The following is a 10,993-nucleotide window of genomic DNA, read 5'->3' on the forward strand; positions in this document are numbered from 1 at the left end:
AATCCCCCAAAACAACACAAAAGAGATCATTTTGCCCTTTTAATCTCACTACACACCTGTAAAAGCAATCCTTGTCACAAAAATATGTCCACAGACACAGACATACACCTGGCCGTACTTTGCTTTATTGTTTATTCTTTGTAAATATTGTGCACACTTAACAGCAAGGCAAATTCCTTGTATGTGAAAACATACTTTACAATGAACTCCTAAACACACAATCCCAGCTCCACTGTCACGACTCGTTAATGAACTGTGAGATGGAATATGATAGAAAGACACATAAATGTAATAAAAAAAAGTAAAATGTAGAAGCAATTTTGCAAATCAATTAAAAGGAATAAAGGAGAACCATTATTTTACAAATATCATGATCACTTTATTACCAGTTTCATTTTCTACTCATAATCATATAATATTAAGCTCCTTACAAATGTTTAACCTATTAATCCATTAATTAATAGAGTATAATAAACCATAAATGGCTAGTTGAACGTGCGTAGTGTCAGTGATCTCATGCTGTTAATACAAAGCCTTCATCAGCGTCATCATCCCAACACCAAGAAGATACTGTCTAATATGTTTCTCCTCTAAACGTCCACCATTGTCCGGCTCCATGTCCTCTCTTATGTGAATATAAGATGAACCAAAGCCTCTCATCCACTTCTTCTTCTCTAACTTCAAGAGAAAACGTTTCCATATGCAGCTTCTTACTCGCAGCGGTGTAATGCGTACTTCCCGTCGGATCAGGTCTCGGGTAAAATGCTCAAATTAGTCACAGTGCGAAATTCAAACAAACTTGGTTGAGCTTTAATTTGTTCACATAACCAACATTAGGTTTCCCCAAAACAGATCTGTAGTGTTTGTTAATAGCCCACATTGCGTAATAGGATGTCTGTGGTGACCTTAATTGAAGATTTGGGGGCTGCCCTCTGGCTAACCCGCTTGTTATCAAATGCAGTTTCTGTCTTACTGGAAACCCTCCACGGATGCTAAGACCGACTATGTCCGATTCTACAGTGTCGGATTAACGGCTGTTTGATCAAGTTCAAAGGCAGAGCTGCCCCGGATAAACTCATTATAAACAGTGCCAGCGACGGTGTGGGCCAGACTGGTGCACTGTACAAGGAAAGGCTTTAAATACCAGGTCTTAGATGGTTCCTATCCATTCTGGGCATTCCTGTAAATAGCATGTGCACCGAAGCCAGCAGCCAGAAAGTAGGCTGGGAGACATTGTTATCTGGCCAAGTATATTGTAAGGGTGTTACAGAAGTAGTCCTCCAGATACTAGACTTATTGATTTTGATGACATCTTTGGCGCTAAGTGGAATCACTGTTTTGCCATCAAAGTTGGGTATATGTGGCAACTTTAATGCCCATTTACTTTAAATTCATATTGTAGGTCTCACCCTCACATTCACTTAAATGTATAACAGTAATCAAGTACATATAATATATCCAATTTGTTTGGGTTATGTGTGTATTAGTTTAACAGTTTAGAGAGGCTGTAAAAGTGCAAATCTCATCAACAGTCAGTGAGCAAAAGACTCTCAATTATGTGTCTTTAGGGACGGGAAAATCAAGCAGTTGCACACTAACCACTTGGCAACAGTCTGATTATTGCGACGGACATTTCTTCTTCTTATTAATTCAGGTCAAATCTGCAGGAGCATTGCCTGATGAACAGACCAAGGTTACTCGTTAAAGAGAGATGAAATGATTGTGCCATGTGTATCTGATTAGTTTCAGCCTTTTTCACTGTCTGCAGATGCCAGATGCCTTACGTTCTTTATTTAGGTTTCAAATTCTACTTAATTATAACAATATATGCAAACGACGCACAAATGAAGTGCCTCCATTTTCCCTCTCCTATCTTGATTGACAGTTGGTTACGTCTCCGCGTGTCTGTGCAGGCGGAGTGACGTACGTTGGTTTTTGACACGACGACGCGTTTACAGTTGACAAACATCTGGATGCGGCGCGTCTCGGACCGATTCCCGAGGAGGTTTGAGCAATCAAATCAGTTTGTAAGTGCATCCCAGGTGTGTTTACACCTGGATTTATAAGCGATAAAGCATGATTGGATAGCTTTCCGATCATCCAAGACGCATTTTAATGCAAGGTGTAAACTGGGTAATAAACTTATCACTCTGAGTAACTATTATGTGTGTATGTGCAAATGTGTGTGTGTGTTGACTCACAAAGTGTGTCCGCATAACTTGGTCTTGACTGTCGGAGCGTCTGTGTGTGCGTGAATCTCGATTCATATCAGTTTGAGCCTTTGTGCATGACTGATTGCTTTGTCTGTCCGACCACAATTGAAAAGGGATCCATCTCTCTCTCTCCCTCTCTCTCTCCCTCTCTGTGTGACTGGGTGTCTCTATCTACTCAGTTCCACCTTAAGAGGAGCTTTAGCAGCCTGTCGTGTTTGTGTTGAAGCCAACAGGCACAATATATTACAGTCTAGGGCTTGCTGCTGAAAAGCCCGCTGGATCCTTCACTGACCTGCTGTTCTTTCCTGCTTTCCTCTCGCATTTTTTCCCTCCACATTTAGATTAAAAACAAAGCTCTCTCTCTCTTTCCCTCTCTCTCTCTCCCTTCTCCCCTCCCTCCTTCTTCTTCTTCTTCTTCATCTCCTTCTTCTTTTCTGCGGCAAGGCAGAGGCTTCAGTTTGTCAGGGAGAGGGGGTGAAGAGGAGGAAAACAGCAGAGACTATTTGGACGGAGTGTGTGTTTACGTTTGCATGTCTCTCCATTGGACGGCCGAGAGGAGCGGACAAGAGTCGGAGGAAGAGGAGGAGGAGGAGGAGGAGGAGAAGAAGAGGGGAAACCCGCCTGGAAGAAATTCTCTGTGCCGTCTCACTTGGTGTGGACCTTGACTGATCACTGGGTGAGGGAGAACTGATCGCAGGTGAGGAAACGGAGAGAGACACTGAGAGGAAGACAAGGAGGTGGAGGAGGAACGGAGACTTTCACTGGGGGAGGAAGAAGAAGGAGGAGGAGGAGGAGGAGGCGGTAAAGTCTGGCGCTCCGTTTTATCATGACATTGCTGGATAAACGAACCGACGGATTAAGAGCTCTTTAGTTGAGTGTCAACAGGAATTCGCCCGAGAAGCGAGAAGGAGAAAGACTCTGGAAGAGTAGCAGGGACTGGACTTCGAGTGTGTGTGTGTGTCTGTGTGAGTGTGTGTGTGAGTCGGTTTGTGTGTGTGTTTGTGTGCCTCTGTAACCGGTGGAGGGCAGAGGAGTGGAGGGCCAGGGGACTAACCTGGCCATCAAACGGACTGGCAGCCTCTCCTCTCCTGGGATCATGTACCCTCAGGGCAGGCATCCGGTAAGTACCTCCTTATGTCTTTTTTCCCCCCTCCTGTCTGTCTGACTCCTTTTCTGTCTCTCTCTCTCCATTCGTGTCTCTCAGCTCCAATCTCTCAGCCTCGTTCAATATCTCAGATTCACCTTGTCACATGTATCTCCCTCTGCCCCCCTTTTCACTTCCTGTCTCTCTCCACGCTTGTCTCTGCCTGTCTCTCTTATCCTGTGTCTTTCCTCCTCTTACTTCCTCTTAGTCTCTATTTATGTCTCTTTGTATATTTGTTCTGTCTGTCCTTTTTCAGCCCGTCTCTGTTGTCCCTCACTTGTGTTTAGTTATAAGGACTGTACTGTAACATGAGGAGTGAGACGTGAGGGGAGGGAGGGGTGTTAGGACTAAGAGATTCCCTGTTATGTACACACACACACACACACACACACACACACGTCATCTCCCTCTCTGTCAGCTGTAACCAGGTGCCTTTGAGATCTTGTTCATGGTTAACTGTGTAAGTGGCATATAACTGAATAGCACTGGCGTGTGTGTGTGTGTGTGTGTCCATTATTGTTTAAGACGAGATAAGATAATCCTCCATCAGTCCCACAGTGGGGACATTTGCACTTTAGTGTGTGTATACGTCTATAACGTTTGTGTACATGGCGCCATGTGTGTGAGAACAAATCTGCACATGTGCATACATTGGTCAGTACAACTGACAACACACACACACACACACACACACACACACACACACACACACACACACACACACACACACACAAAGTACTTCCCCTTCAATCCCTCCTTGAAGTCCCTTCCCTCCTTCAGTTTCAGCCCTTCATCAGCCGGGAGAATTCGCCATTAATTTACCTGCCAGGATAAAATAAAGGTTAAATACATAAGACTAAAAAGCACAGAAGGATGAATGACAGCTTAGGCTCAGTCTGGCTTAGGCCATTCGTTTCACAGGGGCCCGGTCCGGTTGCTATAATCAGATTTGGTTGTCAGTCTCTTTGTATCTGGTACAAATGGGTCAGTGGCCACTTTGCCTCGCAGCCAGCCAACCACTCAGTCAGCCAACAAGCCAGCCAGCGAGCTATCACACAGAATTATGAATGACATTTTCACAAGAGGAAGGCATGAGGAATCAATTATATGTACAGAGAGAATGCTAATAAGGCAGCAGCTGGAATAGAAGGGAAGAGAGTTGCTGAGAGAAATGGGAGAGAAGTGAAAAACAAAAGGGAGGATAAAGTGAAAGATGTTAGAGCTGAGAAAAAAGGAGATGGAATTCTTTAAAAAAAAAAAAAAGGCTGGGGTTGGAAAGAGAAATGAATGAATGATGCAAAGGAAGAATAGAGTGTGAACATTCCTCTGTTCTCCCCTTTAGAGGCGAATCAGAGCGCTTCCTGCTGCGATGCTCTGCGTTTGTGATAAAGTTCAAACCCAGATTGAGCCAACGCCAACCGATCGATAGCCCATATCTCCCTCCCTCTGTCTCTGCTCTTCTCCCCCTCTCTCCTCCTCCCTCCTCTGCCAGGGGAACTTTATTTCTGGTGTTGCTGTGAAATGTGATCTGTGGAGAGGTGTGAGGGAACAGTTTCAAGCGCAGCTGGAACATAACCTTTGTCAAAAAATCTCTCCTTGATGCCGAATTTTAAGGAAGATTCCAATATTTTAGAAATCACAGTTGTCTGCTAGAAAGCACTAAGAAGCTGATGTATGTTGCCAGAAAATAAAATCAGGATGTCCAACCTTGAGCACGACGATACGGTTGATCTGCCATCTTACTTATATAAAATGTGGAAAGATTGTCCCTCGTAGACTTTACTGCATCCATGCGAAATCGATTATTTTTAAGATTATTTCTCCCACCTCTAATGAGCATGATGCTTCTCTAATTGCATTCTTCATTGCAAATGTTGACGGATCCAAGCAACGCCGTCACCCTGAGAGGATCACGTAACTTTGACAGGAAAGTAGAGGTGGAGAATTGTTCATTGTTAATCTGAAGCAAACTGTTGAGAAATGCCAATTGTTTGTGTAAAAAAAAAAAAAAAGGTAAGAAAAATACTTGTGAGTTGTAGTGAATCTCCTAAAAAGTGTGCAAATACACAACTACGCGTCCTGTTAAAGTCCCAGTCGGCAAGTCGGCGGACTCTCACGCTCCTCCCCCACGACCACCGAGCTCCTCCCCCACGACCACCGAGCTCCTCCCCCTCGACTTCGTGCCCTTTGAACTCCCTTAGATCACGCCACCTTTGAAACGCGGGTCCGATGTTGACTCTGGTTTTATCACGGGCACCGTCGCCATCTTTCTTTTTTTCCTTCTTTTCCACCGGTGTTTTCTTCTCCTTGGTTGTTTTGGACCTCCTCGTTTCGGTTTTTAACCAGGAATTGGAAGCTTGTTGCTACTTCCCTCCGCCTCCCCCCTGTGATAGTGGAACGACCCGAGGGGGGAGGGGCTCTGTATGTGCACGAACACAGCCCTGCGTGCTGATTGGACAGGATGATCTGGGCCATGTGAATATGATCAAAAACATGTTGCCGACTGGGACTTTAAGTAAGTTCCCAGTAAGCAGGCTGGTTTCTCGGTTGCCTTGATGCGTCCTTGTTGGTGTCCGTCAGAGATCTGGACTCACTTCTTGTCAGCAGCAGACAGAACTGCCTTGGAACGCCGCTCCTTTCAACCCCTCCGTGTCCCTTTTGGAAAATGATAAGGAAGGTGTCTCGTGGCTCAGACTTTTGTTCTTCTCATGCTTTCTCGTAGGAAAAGGTTTAAACCAATGGCTGATTTTCTCGGGCGAGCGGAAGCTGTAATTGGCTCCACTGGATTTTTGTGGCAAGCTTTATCAGAACTTTGCAAATGTGTGTGTGTGTGGACCTTTAATGTGTGTGTATGCTGTGTGTGTCTCTGTCTCTATAGTGCTTTGTGAGTGTTTATGTTTTTCTATTGTATGTTGATGTGTGTGCCGGTGTGTACGTCTCCTGTGTGTGTTCATTGTGTGCATTTGCCCTTAAGTGCAAAGTGTCTCCTGTGTGTAAGTAGACGTCTGGGTGTGTGTGCACCGTGTTTGTCCTTGTGTTCCTGTAAAAACGCTGCTGTGTGTGTGTGTTTAGATCTGGGAGAGGAAGGGAAAGGAGAGCTGTAGTTTGTGTGCCAACAACAATAACAATAAATAATGTCCCAGTCCGACCTCGACTGTTGCTGTGAATGTACAAGCCCTTGATTGGCTGCCACACCCCAGAGAGAGAGAGGGAGAGAGAGAGGATTTCCTGTGTGTTTTCAAGGTTAAGAAAGGAGTAAGATGTCTATAAGTGCAATCCTTTAAATAAGTTTACACATATATTAATTAAAGCAGACACAAACAAACAAACACCTCTCAAACAGGCAGGTTTCTGTTCTCTTGGGCTCGAGAATAAAAGTAAACCTAACTTTGGCCATTGTGTGAGTAGAGATGTAAAGCTGTGTGTGTGTATTATAATATTTTTAGTAGCAGTGGTGCCTGTAGTTTATCCAGCAAGCCTACGATAAAAGAAGGACCGCCAGCGTGACAAAGAGGGAAAGGCAACCTCGGCCCCCGTTTAGTTGCTGAAGGTGCAGATTGCCGTCTCTTAATTGCAGCAGTGACAAAATAACACCGTGGATACGTAATTAAATCTGCTCTGATCATTGTTATTAAATCATGCATGAACATCGTTTAGTCACTTCCTGCTTTGGAAATGTACAGTATGTTCTGACAATCAAGCGTCTGTTGAATTGTTACGAGGAGCGTGCGCCGCGACAGGAAATGCTGAAGAAGTGTGGCCGCGCGCTCGGAGTAACTGTTGGAAAATCGTTGCAACCAAAATGTATAATTCATAAGAGAGTGTGTGTGCATGGAGAGGGCTTCCTTCTCCTTTTACCACCAGTAGGGTAACGCTTTATTTTTTACGGCCAAGCAAATAAACTATTGCCAAATATTTGACCACAGAAATCACAAATGCTCCATTAATGCGGGGCCAGTACAAGAGTTTTTGGGTGGGTCCTTAAATGGGATTTTGATGTGCATGGCATTGAATTTGTCTTGCAGTTGCAGGATCTGCTAAACTTCTTATTAGCGTGTGTTGAATTGTGTAAGCGCTTGCAAATGTGTACATACACTTTTGTTTTCATGCACCGTTTGCTTTTTCGCACACACACTGGCCCTTTTCTGTTTTTTTGGCACCTAGCTGCGTAATGAAAGTCATGTACGGGAAACAGCAACTGGGGATCGCCGTCGCCTCCCACAGATGACATTATCCCCTCCTCTCCTTCGTCCTCATCTTGTTTGCATTTTCATTTCATTCACCGTTTGCAAAGGCGACCCCCGTTAAAAAAAAAGGCAAAAAGTCAAGTAACAATACAGCCGTGGCGAGCCGTACGAGCAGACAACAACTTCTAGTCAGACATCAGCAGCCACCCAGATTAAGTCTGCTCTCTGATTAAAGAAAACAGGCCATTTTCTATCCTCAAATCCTGTGTTCTCTTCTTTGTCATTAAAAGAAACGACCAGAGCGAGGCTTGGACCGGGTCCAGAGACTCTTTTGGCTGCCAATCTTTGCCTGATTTGTAATCCACCGCTGGCTTAGTGGCTGACTGGTGAGCTGCAGCATTAACTGACGAGCTCTCTAAATGACTGGCTAACTTGCCGACTGGTTAAATAGAGCGCTGACTGGCTCGCCGATTGACTGACTGACTGTTCTGACTTTTTGGTTTGCCGGCCAATTGAATCGTCAAACAACTACGGCTAGCGAATAAATGAGTGAGTGGCGGAGAGTCTGATTGGCTCTCAATGAGCACAACGAGAAGGGCCGCTAGCTCGAAATGAGCTTCCGCTGTTAAGAAGCTGACTCTCTTTAAGTTATCAAAACGTTTGAATGGGTCAGCAGGAAAAACACAATGTCACGGCATCTTAAAGAGACGGATGACATGTGAGTTGCAGCTCCTTCATCCAAAGCGATGAGCCGTTGCTCATCTTCATCGCTGCTGACACAAACGCACACAGACACAGACATGTACACAAGGGGCACTGGCACTTTTCATGTGCCTTTTTCCTTAATATTTCACCAGCCAATTACTATTTCATGCACATCTGAATGTGTCTGTGCTTGTCTCAGAGAGAGAGACGAGCAAAAGGAGGAACAAAAGGGCTAAGAAGGAGAAGTAAAGAAGTAGGGAAAAAGGGAGGGAGCAGCATGAGAGAGGGCACAAGAAAATGTTTTTGTTTGTGGGTGTTTTGTTCGAATGAATCCATCCATGCATAGGCATGCCCGCTTATACTGTGTGAATGCTTGTGTGCCGGTTGATAGTGTGCCAGGGGCTAAACAGCTAGACGGGGAAGACGAGCCGACGAGATAGAATAATTTCTGTCCCAATCACTCCCAGACCTGCATCTGTTCCAGTCGCAGCCGCTGCCAGTGGTGGAAAGACAGGCAGCTGCTCTAACGGATATATTCATGGGGCCTTTATATCACATTATACAGTGGCATTTTTGTTCTTCAATCTACCCCCGTTGATGTGAGTAGGATGGACAAAATAACACTCTTGAAAGCTGCAAAAAAACACCAGACAGCATTATCTTTAGGCGTCATAAGCCAGCAGCTGACATGTGTACTGTATGTTGGCTGATAATTAACCAGAAAAGGGACGCCAAAGATATATTTTGGGTAATTTAGAAACAGTTTTGGCATTAAATAATAGCCTTGCCAAGTTTACGTTCTACTTTGCAAAATGTCCCACTCGGTCGATTCCTTAATAATCAAATTCATCTCATTTTTCAACTCTCAAATGTCATCGTCTGCTTCAATAATCCAGTATCTATTGTGTGTGTGTATATTATATGTGTATAATTTACCTTATCAACATGTTACCACTGCAGACGGGCAGTTGAACACACAGGCAGACAGACTCTAACAGACAGGTGACGGTTACAGCCGGCGGGTCCCACCTCCATCCTGTTATGTGATATAGCACATTGAGCTTCACCCGCCACCCCTCCTCTCCCCCCCATAGATAATCCTTCCTAATTCTCTGCCTGCCCGTGCCAGCTTGGCCAAATTGTGATTGACTGCTGTCCCACATGGTGTGTGTGTGTGTGTGTGTTTGTGTGTGTGTGTGTGTGTGTGTGTGTGTGTGTTTGTTGCGCACAAGTGACCCTTCCCTCCCTTTCCTCCCCGCTCCTCCACCTCCTCCTCCAGATTAACCGGATCAGTTTTGGGTTTCAGGATCCCCTATGCTGGCATTACACACACACACACACACACACAGGCGGTAGGCTGTTTTTTGGCCCTCCATGACGCACTATTGGACCCCTAACAGTCTGGGCTGCCATCTGTCACAATACAGGAGAGACCAGATACACACAGCCAACAACAAATGTTAGTTCTGGTGTACATACGGCCCCGTCTTCATGATGCCTCCATCTTTGTAAACACGGCAGCAGGATGCATTTCATCCCCTTAGATAACTTCTACCTGCTGAAAGTCTGAACGAGACACACACAGTCTCCTCTTATTACTAACAAGCGTGAACTAATATGACACCCGTTTTTTTCTCTCGCTTGTCTCTTTATTCTGACTGGCAGGGCTCAGCACAGACAGCGAATATTCCTCCTTTAGCCCGAGGACCTTATCTGTGTATTTCATTTCCTTTGCTCATAAGAAGTTTTTACCGCTCCTGGGTCACATGAAACGCATTCGGAAACGGTGCAATTTGGTCGAATGAAAAGAGAGAAATTGGGATGTTTTTGTCCGACAGATTAAAGGAATTAAAATCTCCCTCATCGGCTGCAGAAGACGACCGTGTTGACACCGACGGTTGTCACTCGCGGATCTCTTGTATAATCCTGATCTGTGACTACGGGCTTTGTTATATGACTTGGTGCTGCTGATGTAACCCCGCCAGCAGCGTTTTATCTGCGTTCATCCGCATGAGTATGTGTCTGTGTTCATGTTTTCATGGCAGCAGATGGTGGACGCTGTATAACACAGACGGATGGACGGTGCACGGGGTAGAGAGACTAGGCTGTTGACTACAGCAAAGAGGGCATGACTCTCTCTCTCTCTCTCTGTCTCCCTCCCTCCCTCCCCGTCTTCCCATCCCCTCGGTGTCAGATGGATGAATGGCTGGCTATCTCTCTCAGTCAGCAGCCACGCCGCTCTTTCATCATCTGTCTCTGTGCCCGTTCTTTCACTTCTCTGTAAAGATGTCAGACTAGTCTATCACTCCCTCCATCCCTCAGTCCATCCATCCTTCTGTCTGTCAGATGAGTATCTACCTTCCGCCCTCCTCCACTTCCCCCCCCAACACTCATCAATCCATCCCTCCATCTCCCTCCCACTGTGGCTTCGTGTGATCTGGGATTGCTTGTGTGTACATCTGCATGCACACTAGTGTTTGCATGTTTTGCGACGCGCTCATGGCTACGTGGGCGTGTTTGTTTGCATGTGCCAGATCACTATCCACACCCCCTCCCCCCTCCCTCACTGAGTGTGTGTGGTGTGAATCAAGGTCAGTGGGGATCTGTTGGCAGACCCCCCCCCTATGACACCCACCCCCTCCACTCCCACCCACCCACACACACCCCCAGATGGTTTGTGTGTATTACACCCATCCAGCCATCTAGACGTCCCTGCTTTGCTTGCCTCAGCTCAGTTTAGCTCA

General features: G+C 45.6%; 1 protein-coding gene across 4 annotated transcripts in view; it reads left to right on the forward strand.

Moving 5' to 3' along the window:
* Positions 1–2,465: 2,465 nt before the first annotated feature.
* tle2b (TLE family member 2, transcriptional corepressor b) overlaps positions 2,466–10,993 on the forward strand; it is a 149,692-nt gene continuing 141,164 nt past the window's right edge. For 3 of the 4 annotated variants that reach the window (XM_084010788.1, XM_084010787.1, XM_084010789.1), the window contains exon 1: positions 2,467–3,333. In XM_084010788.1, coding sequence (XP_083866914.1) covers positions 3,310–3,333 — 24 coding nt within the window. In that variant the 5' untranslated portion in view covers positions 2,467–3,309. Of the gene's footprint in view, positions 3,334–10,993 lie in introns of all 4 variants that reach the window. The other variant, XM_084010790.1, reaches the window with a different exon arrangement.

Source organism: Eutrigla gurnardus, assembly GCF_963514095.1.
Source record: "Eutrigla gurnardus genome assembly, chromosome: 6".
NCBI lineage: Eukaryota > Metazoa > Chordata > Actinopteri > Perciformes > Triglidae > Eutrigla > Eutrigla gurnardus.